This window comes from Cololabis saira, chromosome 23 (genome assembly GCF_033807715.1).
Source record: "Cololabis saira isolate AMF1-May2022 chromosome 23, fColSai1.1, whole genome shotgun sequence".
Classification (NCBI taxonomy): domain Eukaryota; kingdom Metazoa; phylum Chordata; class Actinopteri; order Beloniformes; family Belonidae; genus Cololabis; species Cololabis saira.
The window spans coordinates 29,980,783-29,996,354 of NC_084609.1; the positions used below are offsets into that span (position 1 = coordinate 29,980,783).

General features: G+C 38.9%; 1 protein-coding gene across 1 annotated transcript; it reads right to left on the bottom strand.

Moving 5' to 3' along the window:
* Window positions 1-2,207: 2,207 nt before the first annotated feature.
* LOC133423980 (zinc finger protein 501-like) lies at window positions 2,208-14,953 on the bottom strand. Its single transcript, XM_061714331.1, has 3 exons — window positions 14,711-14,953; window positions 10,174-10,254; window positions 2,208-3,385 (listed from the first exon to the last, which is right to left on the bottom strand). Exons 1-3 carry the CDS (start codon window positions 14,723-14,725, stop codon window positions 2,444-2,446), a joined length of 1,038 nt encoding a protein of 345 aa, XP_061570315.1. The 5' UTR covers window positions 14,726-14,953; the 3' UTR covers window positions 2,208-2,443.
* Window positions 14,954-15,572: the final 619 nt, after the last annotated feature.

Below are 15,572 nucleotides of genomic sequence, written 5' to 3' on the forward strand. Positions count from 1 at the left end.
CATCAGAAAACAGCACATGTGCAGAACTGAACCAGCTGATGATTGAAGTCTCTGTCTCAGATTCCACTTCTGGAAACTCCAGGAACCTCCAATAACTGCAGAAGTCAAGTCCTCTGTTGAGATGAAACAACTCTGAGGTCTTGATCCTCCACAGATTTGTTCCTGGTGTCTTTATATGTGAAGAAAACTACATTTATTCTACTTTGAAGAACAAGAAATTTAAAAAAATGCTTAAGTTGAATCTGAATGTTCACATAAAATCTTGCTGGAGTGTTTTGGATCAGCTGGATATTTCTTTGTTGAGACGTCCTGATAATAACTTTAATGCAGAGCAGAAGTTTATTAGTAGAAACATTATTTACTGAATTAACGTGATGGACATGTAATGATGTTGTTGACTAACTCTTGAAATGTGACCTTTGTTTCAGATGTTCAGCAGCTGATGCTCCACAATGTGAGTATCAGAGCGCCGTTTCTTCCCTTGTGGTCAAACATGGAACTGCAGCAACGTTGATGTTCAGAGGTCGATTCCTCTCTGGAACAGTGAAATAAAGTTGTGTTTAAAAACACATGTTCGTGTAACAGAGTTTAAGAGACATTTCTGTATTTGTGTTTGTCTCCAGGATGATCCAGAGAACAATGTTACTTATGCTGCTGTTGGTGGTTTTAATCCAAATACTTCCACTAAAATGAAGGTAAGTGACTCCCTCAGATGTGGTTTTGCTTCTTCATAATGTTTCCATCTTAAATGTGTTTTACAGGACTATTGTAGGATTACGGAGAGTAATGCAGAGTTTAGCTGAGAATCTGTCAGCAGATACTTTTACCTCCAGGTGAAGACAGATAGATGGAGGACAGCAGGTCCTTCCATGAACTTGTGGTTTCAAACAGCAACACAGATCTTAAAGACACTTCCTGAGTATTTCTTGTTTTTCTCCTCCAGGATGAGTCGGAGAACAACGTGACCTACGCCTCTATTGATCACTCTGTAAAGACTTCTGCTAAGAAAAATGTAAGTAAATATAGAAGAACAGGTGATTACACTGGCTGATAAGCAGGATTTCTGATGAATCATGTTTCTGGTTTGTTCATTTCAGGTCAAGGAGGAAGAAGATGTGGTGACTTATTCTGCTGTGAGGATCAAAACCAACCAACAGTGACCCCAGCAGTCTCTGCAGCCGCGTTTCCAAACCCAAATAGAGGATAAAATACCTGGAGGACGTCCGGTTGTCCAGCTGCTGACAGGAAGTGGACAGTTGGACTCATGTTCAGTCGTATTAGATGTAGTTGTTCAGCAGGAGCACTTGTTGATCACTTTTCTTCTTTCTCTGCTCTACCTTTCATTTGTACTCTGATGGTAGAATCTGATCTTTTATATCTGGAACTGTTGATTGCATTTTAGGTTGATTCAAGTCTTAAGTTTGTCTCAGTGTCTCATCAACAGTTGTGTCTGTTTTACAAGCTTCATTTATTCAGTATCAATAAACTGGACTAAACAAGTGTCTCACTCTAATATTTATTTTGACTTCCTTTAGTTGTTATGTGACCGTGTCCTTGTTTCAGTCAGATCATCATGTATCTAAACATTCATTTCCATCCTGAGCTGCATTTATATTTCCACTAAGTGTGTTGATGATGGGGGAGTGGGACTGATGTGCAAGGTCTTCTTCAGCCCGTCCTGAAGATCCTCACTGGGTGAAGGTCTGGATTTAGATTTGATCAAAGCAGCAGCGTGAGTGCTGACAGGAACCAGTAAGAGACCACATATCTCTCCCGTGTTGTCCTCCCTTCATGGGTTCTCCAGAACATCTACAATCAAAGTCAAAACTCTGTTATTTGCGTCTAAAGTCCTAAACCAGGAGTGTCCAACCCTGGTCCTTGAGAGCTACTGTCCTGCATGTAGGGACACATTTAAAACCTGCAGGGACGTGGACACCGAGGACCGGGGCTGGTGTTGAGCCACAAAGGAGTGCTGGTTCAGTTATAAGAAAGTGATTGATAATTGTCTTACGATAGTTATTAATAACTAATGAAGATTACTCATCAAAATGAAATCAATCAAAACGAGGCACCACCTGACTTATCAGGAAATAATGACTAAACAGCTAAATCAGTCTCAAAGTAGCTTTTAGTCCGAGCACAGACCTTTGCAACCAGCAGCTGTGACAAATATCTGTAAAATAAACACAAACAACTTCTCTCATTCAAATTAATCAGAATTTATTTTAAAAAGTCTTAAAAGAAAGTGAAACAAAATTCGGGATCAATTCCGATGCCTAAACAACAACTAACTAAACATTAAACACAAACTTCAGATCATCCATGTGTGGGTGTGTGTGTCAGTGCGTAAATGTGAATTATTTCTTTCAAACTAAATTAACTAAACTGGTGCATTTTAACTGAACTTTAAATTATATCAGCACTGATCACAAATGTACACTTTTTATCCAGTGTGAATACGTTGATGTCTCCTTAGATTACTTGATGTGGCAAAACCTACTCCACACTGATCGCATCTGTATGGTTTGTTTCCAGTGTGAATACGTTGGTGAGTCGTCAAATGACCTTGCTGGGCAAAAGCCACTCCACACTGATCACATCTGTATGGTTTGTTTCCAGTGTGAATACGTTGGTGAGTCGTCAAATGACCTTGCCGGGCAAAAGCCGCTCCACACTGATCACATCTGTAAGGCTTTTCTCCAGTGTGAATACGTTGGTGCCTCATTAAAGCATTTTGCTGGGCAAAAGCTGCTCCACACTGATCACATCTGTAAGGCTTTTCTCCAGTGTGAATACGTTGGTGAGTCGTCAAATTACTTTGATGGGCAAAAGCCGCTCCACACTGATCACATCTGTAAGGCTTGTCTCCAGTGTGAATACGTTGGTGTTTCGTCAAATTACTTTGATGGGCAAAAGCCGCTCCACACTGATCACATCTGTAAGGCTTGTCTCCAGTGTGAATACGTTGGTGTTTCGTCAAATTACTTTGATGGGCAAAAGCCGCTACACACTGATCGCATCTGTAAGGCTTGTCTCCAGTGTGAATACGTTGGTGACTCCTTAAAGCACCTTGCTCGGCAAAAGCCGCTCCACACTGATCGCATCTGTAAGGCTTGTCTCCGGTGTGAATACGTCGGTGTTTCGTAAGATCACCTTGCTGGGCAAAAGACGCTCCACACTGATCGCATCTGTAAGGCTTGTCTCCGGTGTGAATACGTCGGTGTTTCGTTAGATGACTTTGTTGGGCAAAAGCTGCTCTACACTGATCACAGCTGTACGGTTTACCACCAGTGTGAGTTTTCTTATGCTTCTTCAGGTTTGATGATGTGGTGAAGACTTGCTCGCAATCATCACAGCAGTGTCTTTTGGGTCTTCCTTTATGATTCTGTAACAGAGAAGATGACTTACATTATCTTGGCTGCATTATCAATAGCCTTTTCAGTTTCAATAAAGTGCTGCCTCTCAGGTTTTTTCCTGTGAGACAATTAAGTTTATTTTCTGAGGACTAATGTTAAACATATTTTGTTACAACTAGTTCTTAACAGTACGACACCTTCAGATGAGACTTCTTATACGTCTACGTAATAAGTGTAAGAATTGAGAGTTGCTGAAAAAACACACTCAAAACCCATTCATTAACTATTTATATTCAACATAATATTGAACATGAACTATTGTGTATATACACACAAACACACACACGTGTGAAAAAGTGTTTACCCCTTCCTGATTTCTTATTTTTTTGCATGTTTGTCACACTTAAATGTTTCAAATCAAACAAATGTAAATATTAGACAAAGATAACACAAGTAAACACAAAATGCAAATTTTAAATTAAGCTTTTTATTATTAAAAGGGAAAAAAAAAACATATATAGCTCTGTATGAAATTTCTACGACCACACTCAGGCCTGATTACTGCCACACCTGTTCTCAATCAAAAAAAAAAAAAAATCACTTAAATACGACCTGCCTGACAAAGTGAAGTAGACCAAAAGATCCTCAAAAGCTAGACATCTTGCTGCGATCCAAAGACATTCAGGAACAAATGAGAAACAAAGTAATTCTATCAGTCTGGAAAAGGTTACAAAGCCATTTCTAAAGCTTTGGGACTCTAGCGAACCACAGTGAGAGCCATTATCCACAATCCAAGAGTCACAAAAGACCCCAGAACAACATCCAAAGACCTGCAGGCCTCACCTGCCAAGACAAAAGTTCCAAGTTCCAAGACAAAAACCACTGCTGAGCAAAAAGAACATAAAGGTTCGTCCCAGTTTTGCCAGAAAAAATCTTGATGATCCCCAAGACTTTTGGGAAGATACTTTGTGGACTGAAAAGACAGAAGTTGAACTTTTTGGAAGGTGCATGTCCTATTACATCTGGCGTAAAAGTAACGCTAAAGTAGCGCTTTAATGCATTTTTATTGTTTTAAGGCCTATGTTACAACGTTCAGTCAGTTAAGCCTAACGTAAGCTCAAAGATGGCCAAAAAATTTATTTTGCTAAATTTATTTATTTTATTTACAAGTTATTGTTCTTTGCTGGTATAATGTCTGCTGGAATATTTAAGAAATGCTGGGAAATTAAAAAATGTTCAGTTTTTTATGTTCAACAAATATTTTCTACCTTGTAATTTGGAAAAGATTTTTTTCTTTTAAAAGCATGCCTAAATCAAATTTATTTGATTTATGCAATGGTGAAAAAATTGGCAAAATAAATGAAAAACTGCGAAGAACCATGTTCGGTATTGTTCGGTATTCGGCCAAGTGTTTATTATTATTTTCGGTTTTGGCCACAAATTTTCATTTCGGTGCATCACTATCAAAAACCCTCCAATGTGGCTGAATTAGAGCAATTCTGCATAGATGAGTGGGCCAAAATTCCACCACAGCGCTGTAAAAGACTCATTGCTAGTTATTGCTAACGCTTGATTGCAATTGTTGCTGCTAAGGGAGGCCAAACCAGTTATTAGGTTTAGGGGACAATCACTTTTTCACACAGGGCCATGTAGGTTTGGATTTTCCTTTATATAAAAACTAGGTATGCCCCGATACATCGGTATCGGGGCTGATACTGCTCTCATATACTCGCACTCGCAAAAATTCTCCGGTACCACTTCATTGTTGTTGTAGTTACTGATTAGTGACTCTAGGGGGAGATGTTGAGCCGTCCCACGGCTCCCCGGGTGAGTGTGCAGCCTGGCGGCGGAGCAGCCGCCGAGCCGCCGCTGCTCAGCCAGCTGTTCCGGTTAGCCGCTAGTCGGCTAAGCTTAGCGTGGCGATGAGAAGAGATTGATACATGAGTGAGACGGGCAGCGCCGTTTCAGGCAAGATAATGACAATTAATGCAGCGGGACGTCAGCAGTGTGGACATATTTCAAAATAAAGGACGACGTCAGAAGCAAGGCAGACTGCAAGCTACGTGCTGCTAAGGTGTCAAGAGGAGGAAAGGAGAATACGTTGTTTAATACCAGCAACTTGATAAAACATCTCAAGGCGCATCATAAAGCTGAATATACGGAGGTGGCTAATGCTACTGCAAGACCACAACAGCCAACGTTAGCTCAGGTTCTGCGAAGGCGACAGACAATGGGAAAGAGTCAACCCACGGGCCGTGTTGGGATTCAGCGGGCTGTCGGCGGGGCGCATGGCCGGGGGGCTAGCGCTCCCAGCTACACCGGGCCGCGGAGGAAGCCCAGCGGGCTGAGTTTTGTTTAAAATAGTCAGTCATTCTACTCATTTTATTTATTTTTATTGAATTTATCTGTTGCAAATAAAACCTGTCTTCCAATTCATTGCATTTATCATTGCATTTTTAGCCTAGTTATTTTTGTGGTAGAAGTATCGTATCGGTACTCGGTATGGGCGAGTACACAAATTAAAATACTCGTACTCATACTCGGTGTGAAAAAACTGGTATCGGGGCATCCCTAATAAAAACCTTCATTTAAAAACTGCCTTTTGTATTTACTTGTTATCTTTGTCTAATATTTAAATTTGTTTGATGATCTGATGACCCTTTTTGATGGAAAAGGGGTATGTGTGGATGAGAGGTAGTAGCGTCTAGGACTGCAACGATTCGTCGACGTTGTCGACAAAAATCAATAATCAAAATTGTCGACAATGAATTCCATTCCACGTGTTTTTCCAATAGAGTGCGGCACCTCACTTCAATACAATCTCCGCCAAGAGTCGCACATGCACAATAGCGTCTCTGCCGCGCGGTAGTGGGTAAAAAAATATGACGGCTGTACAGCAGCTGCATGTAACAAAACTTCAAACGTTTGGGAGCATTTTAGTCTGGATAGGGCGAATAAAAAGATTACTTGCAAGGTTTGCAAAGCAGACCTTGCTTATCACGGGAGCACGTTGGTAATGCACAAGCATTTGAAGAGAAAGCACGTTGGACAGTTGAACGAAACTGTAAGATATTTAACGTATTTTGGCTTTAAAAGAGAGCTTTAACATTATGCCTGACTGTGCCTCACAAAAGTATTTTATATTAAATACATGCAGTCTGAAGGAGAGAGCCACCATGGACCCCTTTCTGAAAATGAAGCAGACGTGTTCCCCGCAACAAGCGACTGCCCTCACTGAGTCAATACTGCAGCTTATCTGTGATATGAGCAGCTCTCCATGGTTGATGGTGACGGGTTTCAACAAATGATACACCAGTTCAACCCAGATACATCCTGCCATCCAGAACCCATTTACCCACTTGATGGAGAAAAAATACGAGACGTTTTATTTTATAATTTATTTTTTATATAACACAATTGCCTGGCCTTAAAAAAAAAGAAAAATAATGGACAGAGGTTTATTTATTTATGGAGTTATGTCTATACTGACTGATCACTGTGCCTGTCCTTGGTTTTAGATAGGACATTTTTTTTACTTTTTGTATGAACAGCAGCAAAGTTAAATAAAATATCTATTTATCATTGAAGTACCCATCTTTCTCGTGTTTATCATTTGCCACATAATTAAAGCAACATCATACTAAATTTAAGAAAAAATGACTAATTATCCGATTAGTCAACTAATCGTTTCAATAGTCGGTGACTAGTCGACTATTAAGATAGTCGTTAGTTGCAGCCCTAGTAGAGTCGGTAGCAGTTTTTACCTGCCATTGTTTATATTATGTTTATGTAATAATTGCTCGGGGGTCATGTTCTGGGTCTCTGGAAAGCACCTAGAGACAACTTCTGTTGTAATAGACGCTATATAAATAAATTTGAAGTTGAGAGAGAAGATAGTGAGAGTGAGGGGCAGCGGCTCTTTATAGCCGGGCCTTGGCTGCTGCGCATCAGCGGGGACCCCTGCTGGGTTTTGAGTTCCATGCTCAATCAGGTGCTTATTCCTCATCACTCAAGTATCATAAATGAAGCCTGCTGGGGGATTCACTCATTCACCTATATCTTTGTTTCCAACCATGTGGTCAGGCCTTACAGTTGATCTTAGGGCTTTCTTTGTTCAACACAGGGCTGTGGCCCAACATCCTCCCTTACGTCCAAAGACTGGGATGCTGGTCAGTCTTTGGAGATACCCACAGGTACAACCGTGCACTTATTTACATTTTTGCACGAACTAAAGCCCCTTTCACATAGAGGGCGCCAAGCCCAGACCGCCGCCGGTGATCCTATTCATTGTGTATGTCCTACCGCGGTGCAAGAGCAGACCGCTCTGCCGCCGACCTCAGCGGCGGGCGAGAGGGTGTTGCGCCGCACCTGCCCACCCGAATTGAACATTTCTTAATTTCATCGTGCCGCGCTGTGACGACATCTCGGCGCTTCCAATAGGAGAGAAGGGAGAAAATGACAGTATTATTATTATTCTTTACGGAGCCACTCTGGTGACACTTGAAAAAAAATAAAATAGTGCCACGATCTTGAATTATTTAATTTTTATCAAAATAATGCGTGACCACGAGATATTACCACAATGCGTGGCCACGAGATATTAACTCATGGCCACGCATTGATTAACTCTATTCTTTTTCTTTTTTTTTCTTTTTCAATTTTTTTCAAATGTCACCAAAGGGTTTCTGTACTTCTCAATAAAATACGCTGTAAAAGTGTCTTAAGCCAACTCATTGGCTGGTCAAATGGGTTAAACATTAACTGGGAAGGTAACGTTTGCTAACATGAATGCTAAAATGACTTACTTACGCTAACGTTAAGTTTAAAATATGTATAAAATTAAGGTGACATGACTTCTGGGTGGCGCCTGACTGCGATGCACGCATAGCTTAACAGCTCGCCTTCAACAACCTCTCAAATCCTCATTTTTACTTTTTTTTACCGACTAAACTGACAAGTCATCACAGCATAATGTCTCAAGGGAAGCCTGGGAGTAAACGAGAAGGAAACAGCATGTCACCGTTGAAGAAAAAAACAATGGTTACGATGCCGAGAGAGGATCTGGATGACGCCATAGCTAACGCTGTTAGCTCTGCTATGCTAGCGCAGCAGCAGAAACTCAGCGAGTTTATTCAGTCTTCAGTGAAAGAAGCGGTCAACGACATCCTCAAAAGTATTGACACGTGGTCTTTTCATAACCATATATTGATAAATGATTCAATTGATCCTGATATGAGGCATCGAAATGCTATATTTTATTTTAAACTAACATTTAATTGTTAAAAGAGCAAAAGAATATCACCATCTACCACTTATAAACACACCTGGTATGTCCAAATTCTGGGAGATTTCTCTCCACTTTTGTCCCTTTTTATTGATGTCATTTGATCTGCTCGGTGTCCGGTGTCCCCGTCCTCCGTCCTCCTTTCACTTCCGGGTGAACCCCCCCCAGAGGAAATTGACGAGCATGCACAGACTGCAATATCCGATCCCCCGTATACATGGCGTTAACATTCCGACTGCAAACGGGTTATCTAGATGCTGCAACCCGATTACTAAATGTCCGACATAGGTCCGAAGTAAATCGGGTTCAGGTGTTTACATGCAGTTTAAAAGTCCGAACGATGTCTTATACGATCAGAAACCCGATTGAACTGCTGCATGGAAACGTACTGACTGGCTAACCGGGTTATCCGTATGGAGAGGGTTCACAGACTTTACAGTAGTCTGGACAGTGGTCTGTAGAGGACCTGCAGGTCTGGATCTGGACCCTAGTGGTCTGTAGAGGACCTGCAGGTCTGGATCTGGACCTTAGTGGTCTGTAGAGGACCTGCAGGTCTGGATCTGGACCCTAGTGGTCAGTAGAGGAACTGCAGGTCTGGATCTGGACCCTAGTGGTCTGTAGAGGACCTGGGGCTTCAGAACCCCCATCTCAACCCCGAGCCGGTCCCCCTCCCTCACCATTAGGCCTGTGTTGAAAAAAGAAAATCGATTTTCCGACTCTAAATCAATTTTCATATTAATTCCTAAAAATGTATTCTTATGTCTAAAGATCGATTTATTTTCATTATTACATTTTCACCCGGTGAACTTTAATCCCAGTAGTCACATCATTTAATTTACACATGTCCTGTTGAGCTGTTGCAATTTCTTTCTTTTTTTGCACATTAAATGGATATTGAAAGGAATATTTGAGTTGTTTATTTCTTAGTTATGTATTTCATACAACTTTTGGAATTTTTTTGTTTTTGCCCAAAGATTTATGTTTTGTTGGACACGAGAATAACTGGTGCCATGTTCTTGCCTTTAAATATGTTTAAAGGTATGAAAACATTAAAGTTTTCAGTTATAATTGCATAAATTGTTTATATTTCATTTCTTTATATACTGCCTTAGGGTAAGATTTGCATAAAATACTAAAAACCAAATTCTCAAAAATTAAAAACCGAAAAACACATAAAATTGAAAAAATATAACGGAATGTGGGAAAAACTAAAAGCGATTTCCTCCGTCTCTGTTTCCTCCCTGGATCTGTTTGGTAATTCTGCCCCACGATGTTTCTGAAAGCAGTTCTATCAGCATTCTGGGAGCTGATTGGTCCTTACAGCATCATTAGCTGCCAATACTTGCTGTTGAATCTCAATATAATACTAGTATTAATATGTTGCAGAACTACAGTCATATCATTCATGCAACAGCTGAAAAAACTGTTTTAATAACACTAACCCAAATCAATATCGGATTGAATCGAATCTTGATAATCGATTCTGAATCGAATCGATTCTTGACATTTGAATGGATCCCCAGCCCTGCTCACCAGGTCCAGCTCCTCCTGCAGGTCGATCTTGGACGGTTTCCTGCCGCGCTTCCCGGGATTCTTCACCTTCCCCGCCGGCATCTGGGGAACCAGCAGAACCGAACCAGGACATTAGATCACAGTTCTGGATCTTATCAGTGCAGTAAGTAGTAATATTGAACATATACAATACAAAGAGATAAATGGTAGAGCTATCGAGAGAGTAGAATTTATTAAATTTTTGGGAATATATGTGGATTAATTTTTAAACTTTAGGGAACATATTGATGAATAGAATAATCAGTAGAAAACGATATAGAGATCCAACAAATCCATTATTCCTTCAGTTAAAATTGTTGAAATTTCATGAATTAGTAGATTATAGTAACATTCAGAAAAGATTTGAAAAAAGAGAAAGCAAGTATAACTTAAAAAGGAACAGAGATCTTTAAAAAAAACAAGATTCAGGACTAAATCGATGGAACGTTGTGTTTCTGTGAAAGGAATCAGTTTATGGAACAATCTGAACAAAGAAACCCAAGAATCCAAATCAAACATTACATTCAAAGGAACAATTAAAGCCAATATGTTAAGGAAATATAATGAAATATTTGAGTTACGTTTGATTGACAGACCCATTGTTATGAAAGGTATAAGGGTCAAAGACGTATAAGGCCTTTGAGTAGCCCATTTTTAAAATACTTAAAATAAAGATAATTTTGGCCATTTTCCAAACATTTGAAATGTAGTGTACACATACATGTATGTGAAAACTTCAAACAATGGTATTTTAGTGTTTTTAAACCTTTAAACCGTTATTTGGGGCGACCGTAATTCTCAAATCTCAAAATTAATAGATTTCCATAACCAAATTTATATTTTAATAAGTATCAGTAATTAAATTAACTGTTCAAGAAAGAGACACATGTTTCCTTTCATTTTTTGAAAACCATTTTTAAATACATTCTATCCATAATGGCAGTGTCACCCTCTTACTTACTCTAAAATTCATAAAACTGATTTAAAATGTGTACAAGGTGTATCCACTTATGCATGCTATACCAATAATTTATATTTGAACCAAAACTGATAGACATTCAATTTTGAATTTGATACAGAATTGCCATTTGTTGGTTACCCCACATGACAGGTGGTCACCCCACATGATGCTTTCAAGTTTAATCAAATATAACAGGCTAACAGTTAGCTATATGATCTAAGCTAGCTACTTCTCACCACAAATCACTAACAAATTTACCTTCAAAATATAGATTTGCAAATAAAACTAATTATTTACAGTTTTAGGGTGGTCACCCCACAATGATATCAAAATGTGACGTATACACTGCAGCAGTTAGAAAGAGGATTTATTTGTAAAGGAGAGAGAGACTACTGGCCTGCAGGTTGTCTCTCTGGGACCCTCATGGAGTAACTGGCTGATGCAACATCCTCTTTGAGATGATTGTCAATATAAAAGTCCCTCAATTGTATTTTTTTCATGGTCACCCCAGATGATTATTCAGACAATGAACATATTCGGACAAGATTAGTTTGTGTATTATGATTGAAATGTGTGTACAAATGTTCCATAACTTTGTCAATAAATCTAAAACAAGTTTGAAAGTATGCCCAATAGGGCAAACATTATTTTTAAATTGTTTTAATGTGATTTAAAACCAGTTGTCCAAACCAAAGTCAAGGCCGGACGGTCACCCCAAATGATGTTTTCACACTTCAGATGGCAGAAAATGACAAATAACCAACATGTTTAAATAAAATAAGAGTGGGCACATGTAGAAGGAACGTAGTAGACATACATGTTATATTTTTTATTCATTTTTATGTTTATTATTAGGTAAAAAGTTCCATCGGACAGAAAAAGTAAGCGTCACGTCTTTGACCCATAAACATTGTTTGTTGTTGTTGAATGGGATTAACTGAATTGTAATTTGGGAACTTAAAAGGAATGTGACTGTCTGTGTTGGCCGGCAACTATTTTATTTTAGGATGCTTTCACACCTGTGGCCCGTTTGTTTTGTTCCGATTCAGGGGCTAAATCGATACAGTTGTTTCGTTTCTCGTTTGTGGCGTTTGTGTTCACAAGGCAAATGTCTGTACCGGTTCAAAGCTGTTAACAAATGCCATGAACCAGCTGCTCTCTCATTGGTAAGAAATGAAAGCAGAAAGAGTTTCCTCTTCCGTACCCCGGGAAAAACAACAAGCCCCTTTCACATAGAGCAAAGCACAGACCGCTGCCGCCGGCTTTCCCATTCATTTATGTGGAGCTCGGCGGCGGGCGAGAGGCCGCCTGCCGCGGCGTTTGCGCTGTGCAAACCCTGCCCGAATTGAACATTTTTTTATTTCACCGCGCTGTGACGACATCTCGGCACATCCAATAGGAGAGAAGGAGGTGGAGGCTGCGCCGACTCTTCTCCTTGCGCCGCGGAGCACATACACATGAATGGAGTTGTGTCGGTTGCTGTGTGGATTATGTTTTCACTACAAATAAAAAAAGGTCTGGAATGGAAGCGAGCCGAGAACCTAACCCTAACCTCTCCTAGGTGATCTCGGCTCGCTTGTTTTGTGCCGCATCCGAGCGCGTTTGCTGTATTCACATATACAAACCAACCGATCTTCAGGGGGAAATGCTCCCTGTTCCAGAACAACTGCTCCAAACAGGACAGAGGTGAAAGCACCCAGAGGCTGCATCCGAAATTGCATACTTCCACCCTAATGAGTATGCAAAATGAGTATGCGAGATTTTTTAGTGCGTCCGAAACATTAGAACATACTCAATAGTATGCTCTATCCATACTCATTCTGGAGAAATGTATTAGTGTGGATTGATGGACACTAGCTGAGCAGAAACTTCCCACAATGCAATGCAGCGGCGTTTGGTTGCTAAGTGATACATATGTCATAAGTATAATATTATGTATAACAATATTATTAAATAATATTGATATTATAATATTCATATTTAATAATATTATATAATGTCATCTTGTTTCGAACAGAATAAACGGGAAAGAGCGGAGCGGAGCGCTGCTACCGCTGCTACCGCTGCTACCGCTGCTACCGCTGCTACCGCTGCTACCGCTGCTGTGACAGGTTACCATGGTAACAACCCCCCCCTCCCGCTCTTAATAGTACGTCCGAATTAATGCACACTACTGATATTTACTCAAAAGTGTGCCGAATTTAAGTATACACTTTTTAGTATGGCATTTCGGACGCACCGCTAGCCTTTTGTTCACTTTGTTGTTGTTTTTTAATTTACGTTCTTTGTAAATTGATTTCTTGGGAAAAAGGGGCAGATTAAATAAGATTCTTCTTCTTTCTGCTCCCTTTCATTCAGAATTTAGGAACGTTTGTGTTTATATTAAATTGTTTGTCGTTTTATTTTATCAATAAATGAAATAAAGAATAAAAAAATAAACTATCAAAGAAATTATCTAAATATGTCGGCTTATTTTATAGGCTGAGACATTTTCTTCCTCTTGAAACTCTCCCAACTCCGTACCAGTCTCTATTTGAGCCTCATTTAAATTATTGTCATGTTTTTATGGTGTAATACATATCCAAGTTATGTATGTTGACAAATTACAGATCTTACAAAAGAAAGTGATCCGAGTTATATCATGGAGCAAATTTAATGCTCCCTCTGATCCTCCTTTTTATGGATATAAGCTTCTGAAACTTACTGAGTGGAACATTTTCCACGATGTCTGTGTAATGTATAATGTGTAATGTATAATGTAGTGTTTACACTCGATGACAGACAGAAGTAGATGTACTTCGTTACACTACTTAAGTAGTTTTTTTGAGGATTTGTACTACTTCAGTTTTTTTTTTTTAAATCAGGACTTAATAAAATAATGTATTAATTATATTTTGCAAGTAAGATGGTGTTGTATGCTATAAAAGATTTTCAAAAGGAAACTAAAACAAAAATTGTTATCAAATTATGTCTCTTCTTATTAAATTATGACTCATTCTCAAATTATGTCTAACTCTAAAACTATCTGTGAATGTTTATGTACCAATACCTGATGTATTATTTTTACAAGAATATCTTTGCATCTGGGAAATCTGAGGAGGTCTCGGGTTTTTTTTTTAGGTAATAAGGTTATTATATGTATCTGTGTAATTTATAGCTGTTTTGCTGTGTGACTGGGCCCCTAGGAGTTAATCTGTGGAACAGCTTAAATACAGAAATGAAAATGTGGAGCACGTTATTACAATTCAAAAGCACCTATAAATACAAAATGATTAATACGTATAAAACAAAGGAATAATACACATTGGCATGTACTTATGGACATGTACATATGTGTGTGTATGTATGTACAGTATACATACACACACATATGTATATATGTATATATATATGTATATATATATATATATATATATATATATATATATATATATATATATATGTATATATATATATATATATATATATATATATGTACACACACATACATTATTTGTGAATAAACTCTGTTAATAGTGGATAAAAAGGTGAATTAGCCGTTAGCGTTTAGCTCCCCACCTTGCTGTCGTCCATGCCGCGTCAACGGTCCCGTCAGCCGCGAGAAAACACGTCCTAAACCCACGAACTGCGGGTTTAAACACGTCCTAAACCCACGAACTGCGGGTTTAAACACGTCCTAAACCCACGAACTGCGGGTTTAAACACGTCCTAAACCCACGAACTGCGGGTTTAAACACGTCCTAAACCCACGAACTGCGGGTTTACCTCGATTTGGATTCGCTAGAAGACGAAAAATAAGAAGATATGTAGATATTTTTCTCCTCTGTTTACATCGCTGTTCTTCTTCTTCTGCTGCTGCTGCTTCTCCTCCGGCAGCTCGAGAACAGCTCAGCGCCGCCTCCTGCTGGGGGGGAGCTGGTACTGCAGCCTCCTGCTGGCTGGGAGCTGGTACTACAGCCTCCTGCTGGCGGGGAGCTGGTACTGCAGCCACCACGACCCTCCCGGTCCAGGGTGGAGTAGAACCTCATAACAAGTTTTTAGTTTGAAATAATATTTCAATATTATTATATTATAATTATAAATCAATATATCATATCATATAATCATATAATCAATATATATATATGTATGGACGTATGTGTATATACTGTATTTATATGTATATGTATTTATATGTATATGTAAGTATATGTATATATATGTATGTATATGTAAGTATATGTATATATATGTATGGACGTATGTGTATATACTGTATTTATATGTATATGTATTTATATGTATATGTAAGTATATGTATATATATGTATGTATATGTAAGTATATGTATATATATGTATGGACGTATGTGTATATACTGTATTTATATGTATATGTAAGTATAATTATATGTGTATATGTATATGTATATACTGTATAC

What these genes read in the sequence shown, in the direction of transcription:
- LOC133423980 (XM_061714331.1), bottom strand. An exon ending in TGCAGGAGGAGCTGGACCTG is followed by an intron (nt 3,386 to 10,173) that starts GTGAGCAGGGCT and finishes TCTCTGTTACAG; the next exon opens with AATCATAAAGGAAGACCCAA.